The 21,273-nt window shown below is 36.9% G+C and overlaps 2 protein-coding genes and 1 long non-coding RNA gene across 3 annotated transcripts; 1 reads left to right on the top strand and 2 right to left on the bottom strand.

Moving 5' to 3' along the window:
- The first annotated feature begins 479 nt into the window (after window positions 1-479).
- LOC145166196 (small ribosomal subunit protein uS3z-like) lies at window positions 480-2,716 on the top strand. The gene is made up of 6 exons (XM_079085134.1): window positions 480-615; window positions 1,293-1,358; window positions 1,456-1,603; window positions 1,755-1,926; window positions 2,011-2,197; window positions 2,305-2,716. Exons 2-6 carry the CDS (start codon window positions 1,329-1,331, stop codon window positions 2,506-2,508), a joined length of 741 nt encoding a protein of 246 aa, XP_078941260.1. The 5' UTR covers window positions 480-615; window positions 1,293-1,328; the 3' UTR covers window positions 2,509-2,716.
- Window positions 2,717-12,972: 10,256 nt separating this feature from the next.
- LOC145166195 (uncharacterized) lies at window positions 12,973-15,346 on the bottom strand. Its single transcript, XR_013740423.1, has 3 exons — window positions 15,076-15,346; window positions 14,519-14,807; window positions 12,973-14,422 (listed from the first exon to the last, which is right to left on the bottom strand). It is a non-coding gene; the product is annotated as an uncharacterized LOC145166195 (long non-coding RNA).
- A 1,847-nt stretch (window positions 15,347-17,193) lies between these two features.
- LOC145166193 (small ribosomal subunit protein uS3z-like) lies at window positions 17,194-19,654 on the bottom strand. Its single transcript, XM_079085133.1, has 6 exons — window positions 19,519-19,654; window positions 18,552-18,617; window positions 18,307-18,454; window positions 17,984-18,155; window positions 17,713-17,899; window positions 17,194-17,605 (listed from the first exon to the last, which is right to left on the bottom strand). Exons 2-6 carry the CDS (start codon window positions 18,579-18,581, stop codon window positions 17,402-17,404), a joined length of 741 nt encoding a protein of 246 aa, XP_078941259.1. The 5' UTR covers window positions 18,582-18,617; window positions 19,519-19,654; the 3' UTR covers window positions 17,194-17,401.
- Window positions 19,655-21,273: the final 1,619 nt, after the last annotated feature.

Below are 21,273 nucleotides of genomic sequence, written 5' to 3'. Positions count from 1 at the left end.
TGATGATTATAACACAAAAAGAGTAAATACCTTATCATGTTTTCGGGAGATTTCAAATACTTGTCCATAGCTTCCTCTGAAAGACTTGTGAGAGTTTCCCAAAGAAAAATAAAAAAAAATGACGGTTCCAAAAAAAATTAGGAATTTATATTATGAATAAAGCGAAAATCGCAAATGGTCGCAGATGGACAAGTCTACAAACGTACAACTGTCAATGCATGCTTTAAGTGCTTGTATATTCGCAGATGAGAAGACAAAATTGCAGATGACTTTAATCTATCTTTGATTTTAGTAGCTATTTTTGTAATTTTGAGTTTTTTTAGCTATTTTCTGCAAAAGGATTAGAAAAAATGGTTATATTTATAATTTTTCCTCATCAAAACGATTTGCTTTGTGCAACTCTGAATTCGGGTAAACAATGTTTAGAAAACCCGATTCGAATGGCAATCCAAAAGTTAAGGCCTTAACTCGACCTTGGTCCAGTTCACATCACTTCGGGCTTCAAGCGTATCCGGGTGAATACATCTAAACCCTACCTGTTCTCTTACCTCCCTTTTTCTTTCCCCCGCCGAATCTTCCTTCAACATCTTCGGCTTCCATACCCTGAGCTTTGAGGTGCGATTTCCGTTATTTTCCTGCAACTTTTTCTGTAAATTCATCCAAGTTGGTAAATATTTAGGATTCTATGTTATCTTTTTATAGTTTTATTTCTGATGATTTTCTGGTACTAGTGATGGTGAAACGACTCGGTTTTTGTGTGTTATCTGCTATATCTATTCGATGCTAGGGTAAATCCCGGTCTGCTTTTTTACCTTTTCCCGGACCTCCCTTTCATGACGATAAGCTATCTGCCTATGATGCATAGCTGTAATCTGTTGGTAGTGATGCAGTGATGTTTCGACAATATCTTGTTATTTTAATGCGCACCAACCGTTTGATAAAATTTCCCAATTGACAACATGCTGGATCTGTTGTTTGGTCATTGAACACGCATGCAATACATTCATATAAAAGTTATTTCATATTTATTTTAATCTGGAATATATAATGGATGTTCGATTGAATATAAACTTGATAGACAAATATTATTTTTACTCAATTGGAAAATTACTACTTGGAAATGTGATCGTATTCTGGGGTAGTTTTGCTTATAATTTGTCAGAGACTTTAATGAGATAGATATACAAAGGTGTGAAAGCACTGATTACAAGTTACTGAATACCTATTTTCTTGTTTGACCATGAAACGAATGTGAAATTTGATTCTAAATTCCCTGTTGTCTCAAATTTCAGAGTTAGTGTTCATCACCCAATACACAGCTTGCAAACATGGCAACTCAATTGAGCAAAAAACGAAAGGTTAGTCTCATCATCATTCATCAATCACTATCACAAGTTAATGTGAATCTGTTTTTTCTTCTTATAGCTTGTAACCTAAATTCTTTTTGGGCATTAGTTTGTAGCAGATGGTGTGTTCTTTGCTGAGCTGAATGAGGTCCTTACAAGGGAACTTGCAGAGGATGGTTACTCAGGTGTTGAAGTTAGGGTTACACCAATGCGCACAGAGATCATCATCAGGGCCACCCGTACCCAAAATGTTCTTGGTAAAACCCTAAAAGCACATTATCATTAATGTAATCATATATGACATTAGAAAAACAAATTGTTACTTCACATAATAATAATAATAATAATAATAATAATAATAATAATAATAATAATAATAATAATGTGATTATATGGTTATTGAATCAGGTGAGAAGGGAAGGAGAATAAGGGAGCTGACATCTCTTGTTCAGAAAAGATTCAAGTTTCCTGAAAACAGTGTTGAGCTTTATGCTGAAAGAGTCAACAACAGAGGTCTCTGTGCCATTGCTCAGGCTGAATCTTTGCGTTACAAGCTTCTTGGAGGCCTTGCTGTTCGCAGGTTTTTTTTTCTTCTTTACATATTTTTGTCATTCTAATTCAGCCAATCTTTGTGTAATTGATGATAAAACTGTTTATTATATAGGGCTTGCTATGGTGTTCTAAGATTTGTAATGGAGAATGGAGCAAAAGGGTGTGAAGTGATTGTCAGTGGAAAGCTAAGGGCTCAACGTGCCAAATCCATGAAGTTCAAGGACGGGTACATGGTGTCATCCGGTCAACCGGTCAAGGAGTACATCGACTCTGCTGTCAGACACGTGCTTCTTAGACAGGTAAGTAAATGTTGTTTATACTTATTTTCAAACATATATTAAAATAAGATGCAAATGAAAAGTTTCTATAAATAATAAATTGTGTTTGCATATGTGTATGTGTACAGGGTGTTCTTGGGATTAAGGTAAAGATCATGCTTGACTGGGATCCTACAGGGAAGCTTGGGCCCAAAACTCCATTGCCTGATAATGTTATAATTCATATGCCAAAAGATGATGTAATTGTTCATCCACCAAAAGAGGTTGAGGAATACAGGCCACCACTTGTTGCTGATGAGCCATTGCCCATGCCCATTCCTGTACCTGTCTAAAACCAAGTCATTAACATGATTAGAAATCTATTTGATTCCAAGACTTTTAAGTTATAGAAGATAATTTTGTTTTTGTCCTTTGAGTTTTGCTTTGATGAAAGACCTTTTTTGCACTTATGTTCCCTTGATGTAAGTTTATTTCTACAGATAGTCTCGTTGAATTTTCTTAATTTGGATTGCTATATTCTAATGTAGGCTGGATTTTGTATGACTTTTGTGCCATGTTTAATGCATATATTTAGTTCATCTTACTACTTACAATATCTGTATAACTATTTTAAATATAGGAGTAAAATGGGTAAAAAGATTTATTGTACTTGATTGGTCAGTATTGTTTTCATTGAACACGTTAGATAATCTAAAACCTTTTCTCACTGAGTACAAAATAAAATGGTAAAAAATGTACGTTTCAATCTGTAATTTTGACATTAAGGATATATTTGTACAGAAAAAGGTAATAATGACATTTTTTAATCATTAGTATGGTCTTTTTAGGGTAATTATTTTTAAGCAAAACGTGTCATGAGAATTGACAAACACATCAACGATGAAGTTAACATATGTGATAGATCAATCATGTGTCAGGGTCTGAATTCAAACCCTGGACGTAATGATATGATATCTAATATTAAAGGCAAAAGGCTTAAATAGCAACGTTGCTAGTAAAAACTGACATCCATGTGTATTAATTATATCCTCTCATTCTCTATTGCAAATACAATGTTGATGACTATTATAAATTGCAAATACAATGTTGATGACTAGTAAAATAGTAATTGTACTAGATATGCAAATACAATATTGTTGACTAGTATAGTAGTAATTGGAAATATCCTATAAATACAATGTTGTTGACTAGTGTAGTAGTAATTGGTACTAGATATTGCAAATACAATGTGTAGTAGTAATTGGTACTAGATATTGCAAATACAATGTTGTTGACTAGTGTAGTAGTAATTGGTACTAGATATTGTAAATACAATGTTGTTGACTAGTGTAGTAGTAATTATGTATGCCTCTGTCTCGCAGACGGTCCACTAAAACCACCACCTCACTCTATGATTAGCCACTCTTTCCCACTACCCCTTGTCATCTTAGTGGACCTTTACACCCAATCTCCAGCTCTTCCCACGTTCTAAGAGCTGGAGAATTGGTCATCTCTCCTCATTCTCATTAACTTCTTTCATTCTACACTTAGCAACCAAAGAACACTCTCCAAAATTCTCTCATCTTTTCTCTCAACTTCAAGAACTTCAAGGCTTTCTCCAGGGATTTCTTTCTTCAATTAGTAAGTATCTTCATCATTCATATAATTATTACACTCCATTCTACTCAAATCATTGATAACTTACACAAATTCCATCTTATTCGGTGTTAGATTCTCGAATCATCAAGACATCTTCTTAGTGTTCTTGGGTTGAACACTTCCTCTCTCTTACTTTCATCTACTGAAACCACATAGGGTGAGTTCATACCCCTACATTTACATGTTTTTCTTAAGTTTTAAGGGGGGAATACAAGTAAAATCATCAAGAACACAATTAAACTTTTTCTATCAGATTACATCAGAAAAGATGAACTTCGATCACAGACTGTTTTGGTCAACTTAAATATTTTAGTTTTCAAAACTGTTCCAGGTGCAAGTAGTTCAAACTCTTAGCTTTAAAATGGCTACTTGCACATCTCCATATGATTTTTCTACAATTTATGGTGATTTTTACAAAACTGCCTATCATTTCATTTGTAAAAGTAGTATTTGTGTTAGAAAATCCAATATTTTCCTTAATACAACTACTTTTGACAGTGCCAGGGAGTTGACACAACAACTTGTTGACCACCGAGCCGGTCATAATACTACAACCACCACCACCGATCAATCAAAAGGGGGAAACAACAAAAGGAAGTTCTGGAACCAAAAGAAGAGCCAACCAGCACAGGACCCCGCTAAGAAGCAACAAACTGTTGCTGTCCATGCTGCCACTAATGCTGCCACTACTGCACCACCGAAGCCATATGCTGGAACCCTACCCAAGTGCAACAAGTGCAACTTTCACCACAATGGTGCTTGTAGGGAGATGCACTGTAACAACTGCGACAGGAAGGGGCACACTGCTCGTTTCTGTAAAGCGCCGGCTCGACCAATCAACCAAGTCGCCAGTACGGGGGCAACCCGAACCTGCTACAACTGTGGAGACGCAGGTCACTTCAAAAGAAACTGCCCCAAAGCACAAGCCCCTAATGCTGGTGGAGTAGGAAGAATCCTGGCAATAGGACATGGGGAAGCAGTTGAGGATCCCGCGGTGGTTACCGGTACGTTTCTCCTCAATAACTCTTATGCATGCGTACTATTCGATAGTGGAGCGGAGAGGAGTTTCGTGAGCCACCAATATAAACAATTACTTGAACAAAATCCCCAATCACTAAAGGATACTTATGTAGTAGAAATGGCAAATGGGAAAGTAGAACGCACTAGCGATATATACTCAGAGTGTACTCTCACTCTAGACAACCATACATTTAAAATTGACCTGATGCCGGTCACCATAAAAAGCTTCGACGTAATCATCGGGATGGATTGGTTAGTTCCTCACCGTGCCGACATTCTATGTTACGAAAGGGCCGTTCGCCTCAATCTACCAAATAACGAAACCCTTCTCATCTATGGTGACAAACCTAGTGCGAATTTACAAATCATCTCATGCATCAAAGCCCAAAAGTATCTCCGGAAGGAGTACCACGCCTTCTTGGCCCACGTAGTAGACAAGAAACAAGACGTGAAATACATCAAAGACATCCCCGAAGTGTGTAACTTCCTGGATGTGTTCCCAGAAGATCTTCCTGGTGTACCACTCGCACGACAAGTCGATTTCAGAATTGACTTAATACCCGGAGCTACCCCCGTAGCCAGAGCTCCATACCGCCTCGCACCAACAGAAATGCAAGAGTTGTCCAGTCAGTTGAACGAGCTTTTGAGCAAAGGGTTCATCAGACCAAGCTTCTCACCTTGGGGAGCACCAATCCTTTTTGTAAAGAAGAAGGACAGATCCTTTCGCATGTGCATCGACTATCGGGAACTAAACAAACTCACCATCAAGAACCGATATCCTATACCCCGAATCGACGACCTTTTCGACCAACTCCAAGGAGAAAATTTCTTCTCAAAGATCGACCTAAGGTCAGGTTACCATCAGCTACGAGTTCAAGAAGAAGATATTCCCAAAACTGCATTCAGAACTCGCTATGGGCACTACGAGTTTGTGGTGATGTCCTTCGGTTTAACAAACGCACCTGCGGTATTCATGGACCTAATGAATAGAGTGTGTCGACCCTACCTAGACAAGTTTGTAATCGTATTCATCGACGATATCTTGATCTACTCGCGAAGCGAAGAAGAGCATCGCCTACATCTACGCCAAGTGCTAGAGACACTAAGAGCGGAGAAGCTTTATGCTAAGTTCTCTAAGTGTGAATTCTAGATTAGAGAAGTGGATTTCCTTGGCCATGTGGTAAGTGAGAAAGGCATACATGTGGATCCCTCTAAGATCAAGGCAATCGATAATTGGTCAGCACCCAAGACGCCAACCGAAATTCGACAATTCCTTGGGCTTGTTGGCTACTACCGAAGATTTATACAAAACTTCTCCAAGATTGCGAAACCACTCACCACCTTGACGCAGAAAGGTGTGATATTCAAGTGGGAAAATAAACAAGAAACTGCTTTCCAAACGTTAAAACAAGCCCTATGCAGCCCACCGATCTTGTCTCTCCCAGAGGGAACCGAGGACTTCGTAGTGTACTGTGATGCTTCGAATCAAGGCCTCGGATGTGTGTTCATGCAGAGAGGGAAGGTTATCGCGTATGCATCAAGACAGCTTAAGACGCACGGGGTTAATTATACTACGCACGACCTGGAATTAGGAGCAGTGGTATTCGCTTTGAAGATCTGGAGACACTACCTCTACGGCACGAAATGCACTATCTTCACTGATCACAAAAGTCTTCAGCATATCCTCAATCAGAAAGAGCTCAACATGCGACAGAGGAGATGGGTAGAGTTGTTGAATGACTACGAGTGCGAAATTCGTTATCATCCGGGCAAGGCCAATGTAGTGGCTGATGCTCTAAGCAGGAAGGAGTACTCGGGCCGCCGAGTAAAATCCTTAACAATGACGATCCATTCCCACACGACCATACAAATCAAGGAAGCTCAACTAGAAGCTTTGAAACCAGAAAAGGTGGCAGGAGAGACATTAAGGGGAATGGATAAAAACTTAGAAGTCAAGGATGATGGAGTATGTTATCTCATGAATCGAATCTGGACACCGAAGTTCGATGGACTCCGAGACGTCATCATGAATGAAGCACACAAGACTCGATATTCCATCCATCCCGGGTCAGATAAGATGTATCTGGACCTCAAGAAATTATACTGGTGGCCGAACATGAAAGCTGAGATTGCTACCTATGTGAGCAAGTGTCTGACTTGCGCCAAGGTCAAAATCGAATACCAGAAACCATCCGGGCTATTACAACAGCCGGATATACCTGAGTGGAAGTGGGAACGAATAACCATGGACTTCATAACCAAGCTGCCTAAGACATCGGGCGGGCTTGACACCATATGGGTAATCGTATCCATTCCCCTTAATGTCTCTCCTGCCACCTTTTCTGGTTTCAAAGCTTCCAGTTGAGCTTCCTTGATTTGTATGGTCAGGTGGGAATGGATTGTCATTGTTAAGGATTTTACTCGGTGGCCCGAGTACTCCTTCCTGCTTAGAGCATCGGCCACTACATTGGCCTTGCCCGGATGATAACGAATTTCGCACTCGTAGTCATTCAGCAACTCTACCCATCTCCTCTGTCGCATGTTGAGCTCTTTCTGATTGAGGATATGCTGAAGACTTTTGTGATCAGTGAAGATAGTGCATTTCGTGCCGTAGAGGTAGTGTCTCCAGATCTTCAAAGCGAATACTACTGCTCCTAATTCCAGGTCGTGCGTAGTATAATTAACCTCGTGCGTCTTAAGCTGTCTTGATGCATACGCGATAACCTTCCCTCTCTGTATGAGCACACATCCGAGGCCTTGATTCGAAGCATCACAGTACACTACGAAGTCTTCGGTTCCCTCTAGGAGAGACAAGCCCGCCCGATGTCTTAGGCAGCTTGGTTATGAAGTCCATGGTTATTCGTTCCCACTTCCACTCAGGTATATCCGGCTGTTGTAATAGCCCGGATGGTTTCTGGTATTCGATTTTGACCTTGGCGCAAGTCAGGCACTTGCTCACATAGGTAGCAATCTCAGCTTTCATGTTCGGCCACCAATATAATTTCTTGAGGTCCAGATACATCTTATCCGACCCGGGATGGAAGGAGTATCGAGTCTTGTGTGCTTCATTCATGACGACGTCTCGGAGTCCACCGAACTTCGGTGTCCAAATCCGGTTCATGATATAACGTGCTCCATCATCCTTGACTTCTAAGTTTTTATCCATTCCCCTTAATGTCTCTCCTGCCACCTTTTCTGGTTTCAAAGCTTCCAGTTGAGCTTCCTTGATTTGTATGGTCAGGTGGGAATGGATTGTCATTGTTAAGGATTTTACTCGGTGGCCCGAGTACTCCTTCCTGCTTAGAGCATCGGCCACTACATTGGCCTTGCCCGGATGATAACGAATTTCGCACTCGTAGTCATTCAGCAACTCTACCCATCTCCTCTGTCGCATGTTGAGCTCTTTCTGATTGAGGATATGTTGAAGACTTTTGTGATCAGTGAAGATAGTGCATTTCGTGCCGTAGAGGTAGTGTCTCCAGATCTTCAAAGCGAATACTACTGCTCCTAATTCCAGGTCGTGCGTAGTATAATTAACCTCGTGCGTCTTAAGCTGTCTTGATGCATACGCGATAACCTTCCCTCTCTGTATGAGCACACATCCGAGGCCTTGATTCGAAGCATCACAGTACACTACGAAGTCTTCGGTTCCCTCTAGGAGAGACAAGCCCGCCCGATGTCTTAGGCAGCTTGGTTATGAAGTCCATGGTTATTCGTTCCCACTTCCACTCAGGTATATCCGGCTGTTGTAATAGCCCGGATGGTTTCTGGTATTCGATTTTGACCTTGGCGCAAGTCAGGCACTTGCTCACATAGGTAGCAATCTCAGCTTTCATGTTCGGCCACCAATATAATTTCTTGAGGTCCAGATACATCTTATCCGACCCGGGATGGAAGGAGTATCGAGTCTTGTGTGCTTCATTCATGACGACGTCTCGGAGTCCACCGAACTTCGGTGTCCAAATCCGGTTCATGATATAACGTGCTCCATCATCCTTGACTTCTAAGTTTTTATCCATTCCCCTTAATGTCTCTCCTGCCACCTTTTCTGGTTTCAAAGCTTCCAGTTGAGCTTCCTTGATTTGTATGGTCAGGTGGGAATGGATTGTCATTGTTAAGGATTTTACTCGGTGGCCCGAGTACTCCTTCCTGCTTAGAGCATCGGCCACTACATTGGCCTTGCCCGGATGATAACGAATTTCGCACTCGTAGTCATTCAGCAACTCTACCCATCTCCTCTGTCGCATGTTGAGCTCTTTCTGATTGAGGATATGTTGAAGACTTTTGTGATCAGTGAAGATAGTGCATTTCGTGCCGTAGAGGTAGTGTCTCCAGATCTTCAAAGCGAATACTACTGCTCCTAATTCCAGGTCGTGCGTAGTATAATTAACCTCGTGCGTCTTAAGCTGTCTTGATGCATACGCGATAACCTTCCCTCTCTGTATGAGCACACATCCGAGGCCTTGATTCGAAGCATCACAGTACACTACGAAGTCTTCGGTTCCCTCTGGGAGAGACAAGATCGGTGCTCTGCATAGGGCTTGTTTTAACATTTGGAAAGCAGCTTCTTGTTTCCAAGTATATGACCGTTTGTAAAAGTTTCACACATACTAATTTAGTCGGGACATAATTAATATATTTATGTTTTAAAAAGATCTTTATCGGTTACTTCATTAGTTGCAAAGTGCATACCAGTCATATGTGATTAAGATATAATAGTCCTTCGAATAGATGACCCTAACTCCAAGACCACAACCAAACAAGGGCAGGAAGTGAAACAAAGATACATAAATTCTAAGTCTATAGCATCTTAGTTACATATGACCTTAGCGCATCCACTTAGCAGCTATTGATCTATAAATAAAGACCTATTTAATTCTCAGATAATTTATTATAGTAACACAAAATACTCCTATAGTATTTGTAAATGTTTAGTTTTGAGTTCTTAAAGTATCCTTTGTAGTGTGTTATTAGGTTTGTTAGATTTGTTGCCCATCCTGACCATCTCCCGGTATATGCAAGTCAATTCCCGGACAGATATAGTTGATCAGGCTATATCCTTCCCAGACTTAATCCACATATACTAAGGCATACTCAAAATGTTCAACTCTTCTTCTTTTGATTTATGTTTTCGCTAGTTATGATACCATGCGAGCATGTTATGTATGTATGTATACTTTAATCAAGAAAATCATTTATTTTCTAAAAGTATATTTATTTGAAAAATGCACAAATCAGAGACTATTAGTCCCAATTGTGTTTATAGTTTGTATATCTTATGTGGTTTGATATACTTAATTCACTATAAACTGTGCTCTGATACCAATCTGTCACACCCCCAAACCAAGGATGGCGGAAACGTCCGGGGGTGGAGGACTTCATGTATAGTATCATAACAACAATTGTAATAGTAATTGAAGCAAACACAACCAACATATATATAATTGAAAAAGTGACATCATTGTATGAATTACATGTTTACGAATCAATTACAATATGTTGACAAAATATGAAATAGTAGACGCCTTAGCGCCCCATCCTCAAAAGAACTTGGTTACCTGTTTAATGATTTCCTGATAATACAAGTTGTTTGAAAAAGTGTCAACACAAAGGTTGGTGAGTTCATAAGCTTTTGTTTGGTATTATTAAAAGCCTTTCGTTTGTAAAAGTAGTATTTGTGTTAGAAAATCCAATATTTTCCTTAATGTGTAAATGTAGTCTTAAAACCCAAAGACCGAAATGTACAAGTAATTTGTCATATTTATAGTAAAACAATGCAAGTTTAAATCGACATAAACTCGTTAAATTTTAATGAAGTTCCCGTAAATTCCAATGTTTATTAATACTTTATGTGAGTTTATTATAACCATACTATGACCAAGGTTGCCTAAAACGACGTTCTTCAGGCGTCGGAAATGTTATGACATTTGTCACCCCAGACCTATCGGTCTAACTGTTGCATGCAGTTTAGGTGTGGGTTTGTCAAACCCAATATAGATCTATACACAACTATCACGCTCTCCCTCAAGGAGACTCTGGTTACAATACAGGACTTAATGGTAATTTGAAGTAAATGTCTCACAAAGTCATTAACGGAATTACGTGTTATGAAAACTTGGTACCGTATGGCCGTACCTTGCTTAATGAAAATATCCTTTGTATAAATGTACCTTTTTTAAATGTATGTGTTATGTAATGTATCATAAACTATACCTATTATAGTTTATCAACCAAGGGTAGTACGTAGTAATGTATGCAAACTATATTCAAAATAGTTTATTAAATGTTTGAATGTATCGGTTGTACTTTGATTATAATCACTTGTTATTCTTTATATTTTATATGTCCAAATCCATTTGTAAACTGATGTGTGTCTAAATATTAAGATAAAATGTCATATATTGCAATAACATATAATCACATAAAGATATACACCTTGCTCAACATGTTACAAGGTGAAATGAAATTGACAGCAACTTTTCGTTGAATACAGTTTCTGTTACTGTTCTTAGAAAATTTATAGAAAAATCATCAAAGCTCTAAATCCAAATCCGCAAATTCTGAGAGTTTGGAATATGAGTCTAGTTTGTTCGTAAATTTTATCATGATTTTTAGTGATCTCTAACAGAGGTGAAAATGTTCATAATCACAGACTGGTCCGGGTTTGCCTCTGAAATGACAGGCAGTTTTGTAAAAATCACCATAAATTGTAGAAAAATCATTTGGAGATGTGCAAGTAGTCATTTTAAAGCTAAGAGTTTGAACTACTTGCACCTGGAACAGTTTTGAAAACTAAAATATTTAAGTTGACCAAAACAGTCCGTGATCGAAGTTCATCTTTTCTGATGTAATCTGATAGAAAAAGTTTAATTGTGTTCTTGATGATTTTACTTGTATTCACCCCTTAAAACTTAAGAAAAACATGTAAATGTAGGGGTATGAACTCACCTTATGTGGTTTCAGTAGATGAAAGTGAGAGAGAGGAAGTATTCAACCCAAGAACACTAAGAAGATGTCTTGATGATTCGAGAATCTAACTCCGAATAAGATGGAATTTGTGTAAGATATCAATGATTTGAGTAGAATGGAGTGTAATAATTATATGAATGATGAAGATACTTACTAATTGAAGAAAGAAATCGCTGAAGAAAGCCTTGAAGTTCTTGAAGTTGAGAGAAAAGATGAGAGAATTTTGGAGAGTGTCCTTTGGTTGCTAAGTGTAGAATGAAAGAACTTTATGGAGAATGAGGAGAGAGGATCAATCCTCCAGCTCTTAGAACGTGGGAAGAGCTGGAGATTGGGTGTAAAGGTCCACTAAGGAGACAAGGGGTAGTGGGAAAGAGTGGTTGATCATAGAGTGAGGTGGTGGTGGTTTGCTTTTGCCATAAATTAAGGAAAAGCAAATATTCCCTCAATAATTAGTTCAACCACTAATTCTTTTAATATATTTTTATAAAAACCCTGGAGATTTATATATTTTGGGGCCTTAGTTTATAAAATAAAGTTTTGGGTGAAAATCCCACGTTAAAATAATGAAAAACGGAGTTAAAACGAAGTCGTAATCGAAAAACCGGTAAAAAGGGGCCGTCTGCGAGACCCCTCGCATGGAGGCCGGATTCGGACCCTCGCATGCGAGGCTGCTGTCTGATGGCTTCGGATTCGGTCTCCTGAGAGGCTTCAGCTTCGGTCCTGATGAGAGGCTTCGGATCCGAGGCCTCGGATGAGAGGCTTCGGTCCTGAAGCTTCAGTTCCAGGTCCTTAAGGCTATTTTACCCGTTTTTACCCCGTTTCAAGCGATTTTTGACTCGGTTAAGGGTCGATATGACCCAAATGATTACAAAAAGTTAAAGTAAATTTTGAGAGAGATTTGAGAGAGATTTCAAATAGAAAGAGATAGAGTGAAAACGATTTAGAGAGGTTTCGTTTGTGATTAATTTGAGTGTCCGGCTTCACAATGCAAGGTTCGTAAACCCCGTTAAACCGTGTTCTAGTGTCGTACACAATCCCGATGATTGTGCAATAGTGTTTTATCGCTTTGGTTCGTTGTTTAGCACTGTTAAGGCTAAGGAAAATCAAACACATGAACTTTCCAAATGATGATTTCTCATTAAAATAGCGAATTGTATAGTGATTACATAACGTAAACCCTAACATACAAGGGTTATTGGAGTTGACCGGTTTGACTTGTTGACTTTGTTTGACTTTGACTTGACCGAAATTTGACGGTTGTCACATCATCCCCCCGTTAGAAGGAATTTCGTCCCGAAATTTTCATTTTGACTGGGATTTCAAGAGTTTGGGAAGAGATGTGGATACTTTTGTTTCATCTGATCCTCGCGTTCCCAGGTGAATTCGGGTCCTCGTTTAGCGTTCCAACGGACCTTCACGATGGGAATACGACTTTGTTTCGTTCGTTTGATTTCCCGATCCATGATTTCGACTGGTTCCTCCACGAAGTGGAGATTTTCGTTAACTTCGATTTCGTCGAGTGGTATTACGAGTGTCTCATCAGACAAACACTTCTTTAGGTTCGACACGTAAAATGTGGGATGTACTTTGTCGAGTTCCTAAGGTAATCGAAGTTTGTATGCTACTGGCCCAATCCTAGCAAGGATTTCGAATGGCCCGATGTACCTTGGATTTAGTTTCCCGCGTTTGCCGAATCGTATCATTCCTTTCCAAGGGGAAACTTTTAGTAGTACACGATCACCCACCTGGAATTCCAAGGGTTTGCGTCGTTTGTCTGTGTAACTCTTTTGCCGATCGCGAGACGCTTTCAGTCTTTCTCGAATTTGAACGATCTTTTCTGTGATTTCCCTTATGATTTCAGGGCCAGTGAGGGTGCTATTAGAGACTTGCCCTCTAGCTAGTTGTGTATCCCCCACCTCAGCCCAACACAGGGGTGATCTGCATTTGCGACCGTAAAGAGCTTCGAATGGAGCGACTTTGATGCTAGTATGATAGCTGTTATTGTAGGAGAATTCGATAAGCGGTAGATGGGTATCCCATGCTTTACCGAAGTCTATCACACAAGCTCTTAACATGTCTTCCAACGTTTGAATGGTTCGTTCGCTCTGTCCGTCGGTTTGTGGGTGGTAGGTCGTACTCATGTCAAGCCTAGTTCCCAAGGATTTTTGTAGAGACTGCCAAAACCGTGAGGTAAATCTACTATCTCTATCGGAGATAATGGATATCGGCACACCATGGAGTCGTACAATCTCTCTGATGTACGTTCTAGTCAGCTTCTCCATCTTGTCGGTTTCTTTTATCGGTAGGAAGTGTGCTGATTTGGTCAATCTGTCTACGATTACCCATATGGTGTCAAGCCCGCCCGATGCATCGAACATGGAATATCAATTTCGTCAACAAAATTGAAGCAATTTGAGGTATTTCGTCCATTTTTCTCCTTCAATTACCAGGTCCTTGTGTTCTCTTGTAAATACCATTTGAGGTATTTCATCCATTTTTCTCCTTCAAGCACCAGGTCTTTGTGTTCTCTTGTAAATACCATTTGAGGTATTCGTATGTTAAATACCATTTGAGGTATTCGTATGTTATCTCCAGAGAACATACAAATCTTTCAACTTCCTACAAGATTAGGATATGTTAGCCATGTATCATAATTAGATGAAAACATTATGTAGTTTGAATAAAATTCAAACTCCATTTCATAAAGATTCATACCTTAAACCATTGTAGTTCACGTTGTATTTGTAAAGCTACCCTGATATAAGATTCAATTTGTTGATAATTGACAATTGTTGAGCCAAATGCAATAGGTTATTTCCAAAAGAGTCTTTGATTGTTCTATAAGTACTCTTTTGACCAACAATTTGATATAGTAGGTTGGAAACATCATATTGAATAATGTTGTGACCATCTTTGTTGGTACTCCAAATTGCATTTGGAAATAAAGCCACATTGTTTGCATTTTGGCTAGTGGCTTCAATAATCGGATCCCTTAATGGCCACACTGCAAGATAAGATAGACCCAAATAAGCATCTCAAACAAAAGAAATAGACCTCCTTTTCTCTGCTATTTTTGGTTCATCGAGTAAAGCATAATAATCACATAAATTCGTACATCGGTACAATTACAAACAATAAATTAAAAGTTACTAAAACATAAATACATAATCTTTATGAGTTGCATTTACAATATACGTTGTTTTGAATGTTGTTTGTGTGAATAAAAGTAGGTAATTTTGGCAGTTTATTAAATAAAAAAGAAGAAAATTTACCAGTATGTTCAGAGAGAGAACCAAGAATCCAAACTTTGACAAGAGCATCTGATCTTTTGACTGTAAAACTGGTTTGAGGGGTTACTGGTTTTCCATTGATATGGTGACTATCTAGGAGACATACTAGCATCTGTGTTTTCCACAGGCCATAGTTGTCCCTACCACTAAGCTTCGAGTTGAATGTAATAAAATTTAGGGCACAAATAGGTGATGGATTTGGGTATTTTTCCCCAACTGAGCTTTCCATCTTTGTATTTTTTTTTTTTTCTGTCCATCGTTCTTCCATATTGTGACGTATTTAAAGCTAGAAAGTTAGGAAATTTAATTGTGGTGCTGACAAAAGCCACGTTCAGCAAGATGCCTTTTTTTTTTCTTTGATGAGTCACGATCCATGATAGGTGGCAGATCCCATTCTGTATACTTTATTTATTAATATTAATATTAAGATTAGATTAGATTAGATTTGGTGGTAGTCGGTGGATGAAAGACCATCGACCTCTAAAAGCATAAAAATAAAGGTTAAAGAACGTATTTTGTATTCAGCTAATGAATGGTAAATCTTTATTAATTAATATTATATTGGATTTGGTGGTAATCGGTGGATGATAAGACCATCGACCTTCAAAGCATAAAAATAAAGGTTAAAGAACGGATTTTATATTCAATTAGTGAAACGTAAATCTTTATTAATTAATATTATATTGGATTCGGTGGTAATCGGTGGATGATAGACCATCGACCTTCAAAAGAGCGTATTTTTATATTGGTAAATCATTATTGTAATAGTGTATTATTTATAATCTTTATTTATATTTTAATAATATAATAATAATTCGCATGATTTTATTATTATATTATTATTATAATATTAAAATATGATATTTTGGAAATGTTTTAGTATGTGATTGAAGTTGAAAAAAAAAATTAATGTATGTTTTACACAATGATATAAGATAGAGGTTAGAGTTGGTTTTAGTATGTATGTGTTGTCAAAAAAACCCTCTATTATTTGAAGTCTTTATTAGTTATGATCGTCTCAGTATTACTATAACCAGTTTAATTGTTTTAACAAAATATAATAAATGACTTATTACTTAAATTACGAATGAAGTTACAAAAAAGATTATAATTCAGCCATGCAAGTTCAAATCATGTTAATTAAGTTATTGAACTTTCAATTTTGTTCTCATTTCCTCTTCAGGACCTTCTACCCGGTTTTTCTTATTACCTCGGGTTATTGACGTGGATTACCATCGTTTCATTATTGATGAACCTGGGTAAGTGGATTTTTATGAAGATTTTCTTAGTTTCAAATAAGTCGAATATTAAAGGATTAGACTATAAGAAAGAAAACGCCTATTAGATTTTAAGGTTTTTAACGTTATATTATCATATTCCAAAATAACAAAAATTGATAGCACTAGCTGTAAAAATAAGTAAACTTACACCAATGAAACAAGAAAAAACTCATCAAAAGACACCAAATCAAAACTTTATCAACCATAACTTTGGAAGTCTTAGAATTCTAATCATGTTTTAGACAGGTACAGGAATGTTAGATAATCTAATCAACATTGTATTTGCAATTTATAATAGTCATCAACATTGTATTTGCAATAGAGAATGAGAGGATATAATTAATACACATGGATGTCAGTTTTTACTAGCAACGTTGCTATTTAAGCCTTTTGCCTTTAATATTAGATATCATATCATTACGTCCAGGGTTTGAATTCAGACCCTGACACATGATTGATCTATCACATATGTTAACTTCATCGTTGATGTGTTTGTCAATTCTCATGACACGTTTTGCTTAAAAATAATTACCCTAAAAAGACCATACTAATGATTAAAAAATGTCATTATTACCTTTTTCTGTACAAATATATCCTTAATGTCAAAATTACAGATTGAAACGTACATTTTTTACCATTTTATTTTGTACTCAGTGAGAAAAGGTTTTAGATTATCTAACGTGTTCAATGAAAACAATACTGACCAATCAAGTACAATAAATCTTTTTACCCATTTTACTCCTATATTTAAAATAGTTATACAGATATTGTAAGTAGTAAGATGAACTAAATATATGCATTAAACATGGCACAAAAGTCATACAAAATCCAGCCTACATTAGAATATAGCAATCCAAATTAAGAAAATTCAACGAGACTATCTGTAGAAATAAACTTACATCAAGGGAACATAAGTGCAAAAAAGGTCTTTCATCAAAGCAAAACTCAAAGGACAAAAACAAAATTATCTTCTATAACTTAAAAGTCTTGGAATCAAATAGATTTCTAATCATGTTAATGACTTGGTTTTAGACAGGTACAGGAATGGGCATGGGCAATGGCTCATCAGCAACAAGTGGTGGCCTGTATTCCTCAACCTCTTTTGGTGGATGAACAATTACATCATCTTTTGGCATATGAATTATAACATTATCAGGCAATGGAGTTTTGGGCCCAAGCTTCCCTGTAGGATCCCAGTCAAGCATGATCTTTACCTTAATCCCAAGAACACCCTGTACACATACACATATGCAAACACAATTTATTATTTATAGAAACTTTTCATTTGCATCTTATTTTAATATATGTTTGAAAATAAGTATAAACAACATTTACTTACCTGTCTAAGAAGCACGTGTCTGACAGCAGAGTCGATGTACTCCTTGACCGGTTGACCGGATGACACCATGTACCCGTCCTTGAACTTCATGGATTTGGCACGTTGAGCCCTTAGCTTTCCACTGACAATCACTTCACACCCTTTTGCTCCATTCTCCATTACAAATCTTAGAACACCATAGCAAGCCCTATATAATAAACAGTTTTATCATCAATTACACAAAGATTGGCTGAATTAGAATGACAAAAATATGTAAAGAAGAAAAAAAAACCTGCGAACAGCAAGGCCTCCAAGAAGCTTGTAACGCAAAGATTCAGCCTGAGCAATGGCACAGAGACCTCTGTTGTTGACTCTTTCAGCATAAAGCTCAACACTGTTTTCAGGAAACTTGAATCTTTTCTGAACAAGAGATGTCAGCTCCCTTATTCTCCTTCCCTTCTCACCTGATTCAATAACCATATAATCACATTATTATTATTATTATTATTATTATTATTATTATTATTATTATTATTATTATTATGTGAAGTAACAATTTGTTTTTCTAATGTCATATATGATTACATTAATGATAATGTGCTTTTAGGGTTTTACCAAGAACATTTTGGGTACGGGTGGCCCTGATGATGATCTCTGTGCGCATTGGTGTAACCCTAACTTCAACACCTGAGTAACCATCCTCTGCAAGTTCCCTTGTAAGGACCTCATTCAGCTCAGCAAAGAACACACCATCTGCTACAAACTAATGCCCAAAAAGAATTTAGGTTACAAGCTATAAGAAGAAAAAACAGATTCACATTAACTTGTGATAGTGATTGATGAATGATGATGAGACTAACCTTTCGTTTTTTGCTCAATTGAGTTGCCATGTTTGCAAGCTGTGTATTGGGTGATGAACACTAACTCTGAAATTTGAGACAACAGGGAATTTAGAATCAAATTTCACATTCGTTTCATGGTCAAACAAGAAAATAGGTATTCAGTAACTTGTAATCAGTGCTTTCACACCTTTGTATATCTATCTCATTAAAGTCTCTGACAAATTATAAGCAAAACTACCCCAGAATACGATCACATTTCCAAGTAGTAATTTTCCAATTGAGTAAAAATAATATTTGTCTATCAAGTTTATATTCAATCGAACATCCATTATATATTCCAGATTAAAATAAATATGAAATAACTTTTATATGAATGTATTGCATGCGTGTTCAATGACCAAACAACAGATCCAGCATGTTGTCAATTGGGAAATTTTATCAAACGGTTGGTGCGCATTAAAATAACAAGATATTGTCGAAACATCACTGCATCACTACCAACAGATTACAGCTATGCATCATAGGCAGATAGCTTATCGTCATGAAAGGGAGATCCAGCATGTTGTCAATCGAGTTTCAAATACACGTTATATTATATAATTAGCATCCAAGTGTGTGCTGTTCAGGGATTGCAAACATGTTCGGATGATTGGAAAATATCATCATCTAGAAGGTATTCATAAAAACACATATCATTAACGCTTTCACCAGCAAGAGAAATTATCAAGAAGTCTGATAAAAAACAGGTTGAACCTCCATAATTTATCAACATACAAAAATCAAAAGAAAACCTAAGAATTAACGAAGCTTGTCTATCATACAGTAAATCAAAAAGGAAGCGGATAAAAAGCAGTTTAACCGTCACAACAGCACAGATTCATCAAAAAAAGTACAGAAAATTTCACGCAATGCTAAATAATCAGCGGTGTATAGAATAAAATTAAGGAAAATTTTGAATGAGGGAAATGGAAATTGAAGCACTAACCTCAAAGAAATAAACCTGAAGATGTTGAAGGAAGACTCGGCGCTGAAGAAGAATTGGTAGGGTTTATTGTTGTATTCATAAATCCACAAATCACGGCGCTGAAGATGTTGAAGAAAGCCCAAACTGAAATGAAGTGGATAACCTTGAGCCCAATTTCGTGTCCCTAACTCCGTCAGTGATCTAGTTATATTTAATATATATATAAAAAAATGCAAATATCTTGCAACAAGTTTTAAATGTATAAAACTTATTTTTTTTATTGCTATATATTTATATTTAATATATATTAATAATTTGTAAATATGATTTTGTGAGTGTTAGTTATTGTTCATTATTTTATCATTTTCATACCAAAAATGACTAATATCATATCATATTATAACTTTTCCAAGCTCTGTAATATAAAGATACAAAATATATATATATATATATATATATATATATATAAAAAATAAGGGCAAAACTTCATAAATGATCCCTGTGGTAGTGAAAAGACAAAAATGTCCTTCACTTAACACCCAAAAGCTAACGGAGTTAGCGAAAAGGACCATTTGTTAAAAGTTTTGAAACCATAGGGACTATCTGTGATGTTTTTAAAAATTAAGTACTAAACTTCAGATTTTTGGAAACCACAAGGACCATTTTTGAAGTTTTGTCTTAGGTTAAATATAAATGCAGTGTAAATGTAGTCTAATATGTTATTTAAATGTTAGAGACCTTGTGAAGCTTTTCAGATGCTATTTTCGGCGGGGAATACAAAAACTAGGAACCAAGGTCCTGTATCACAACAATAATCCATTATATATTTTAGAGTAAATTACAAAAATGTCCATACGCTATAGAAAATATTAAAATAACATGTTTAGTTCAAGTTTTGGATTTCTTACACGGATGTCTTTATAGAAATATTTTTCTTGCAGTTTTGGTTCATGGCACATGTAAAATGAATTTTCTTATAAGTATATAAACTTTTTTGTTATATGATATAACTAAATATATATTATTATTTTAATATATAGTTGGGCCCAACCCCTCTAAAATACTTCACAAATTTAGTTTCATTGTTTTATCATTTCACGGAAAAAAAATTTATTCGATTAATTTTGAGTAGGGGTGCAAATGAGTCGAGTCGAGCCCAAGCTTGACCAAGCTCGGCTCGAGCGTGTTTAAGTTAAATGAGGCTCAAGCTCGAACTTTCTTGTACTGAGCTGTGCTTGAGCTCGTAAATAAGTATACAAGCTCGGCTCGAGCTCGAGCTCGATTTGTTTTTTTATCTAACGTGCCTAAATAAGCTTAAGCTCGGTTCGAACTCGTTAAAAAACTCGTTTACTACTACTCTAAATCCCTAATTACCCAAATATTTTTTATTTTAATATATAATAATAATAATAATAATAATAATAAATTATATTATATATAGGTTCGTTTAGGCTCGCGGGCCTAATCTAGCTTAGTGACATAGGCTCGAGCTCGAGATCGTTTAATAAACGAGCTTATCATTAAGCTCGAGCTCGGCTCGGGCTCGTTTAAAATCAGTTTCGAGTCGAGCTTTCAACGAGCCGATCCCAAGTAACTTGGCTCGTTTGCACTCCTAATTTTGAGCACATTAAATATATTTGGTTAATGAATAAACAAATGTGCAACATTAGTTGTAGTTGCTTGTATAAAAAAGTCTAAGCATTTTGGTTAATTGTTTGATAAGTAATTAACTCAACACATGATACGGCACAACCATATTACGCTCGACAAGGTGGT

This window comes from Lactuca virosa, chromosome 3, assembly GCF_052849685.1.
Source record: "Lactuca virosa cultivar CGN04683 chromosome 3, Lactuca_virosa_CGN04683_v6, whole genome shotgun sequence".
NCBI classification, from domain to species: domain Eukaryota; kingdom Viridiplantae; phylum Streptophyta; class Magnoliopsida; order Asterales; family Asteraceae; genus Lactuca; species Lactuca virosa.
Note: the sequence above shows the minus strand (reverse complement) of the source record. Positions and strands in the feature narration are given on the sequence as shown.

Coding starts and splice junctions, on each gene's coding strand:
- LOC145166196 (XM_079085134.1), top strand. CDS start 1,329: ATGGCAACTCAATTGAGCAAAAAACGAAAG. Junction 1,359..1,455: donor AATTGAGCAAAAAACGAAAG/GTTAGTCTCATC, acceptor TTTGGGCATTAG/TTTGTAGCAGATGGTGTGTT. Junction 1,604..1,754: donor CCGTACCCAAAATGTTCTTG/GTAAAACCCTAA, acceptor TTATTGAATCAG/GTGAGAAGGGAAGGAGAATA.
- LOC145166193 (XM_079085133.1), bottom strand. CDS start 18,581: ATGGCAACTCAATTGAGCAAAAAACGAAAG. Junction 18,455..18,551: donor AATTGAGCAAAAAACGAAAG/GTTAGTCTCATC, acceptor TTTGGGCATTAG/TTTGTAGCAGATGGTGTGTT. Junction 17,900..17,983: donor GGAGGCCTTGCTGTTCGCAG/GTTTTTTTTTCT, acceptor TTTATTATATAG/GGCTTGCTATGGTGTTCTAA.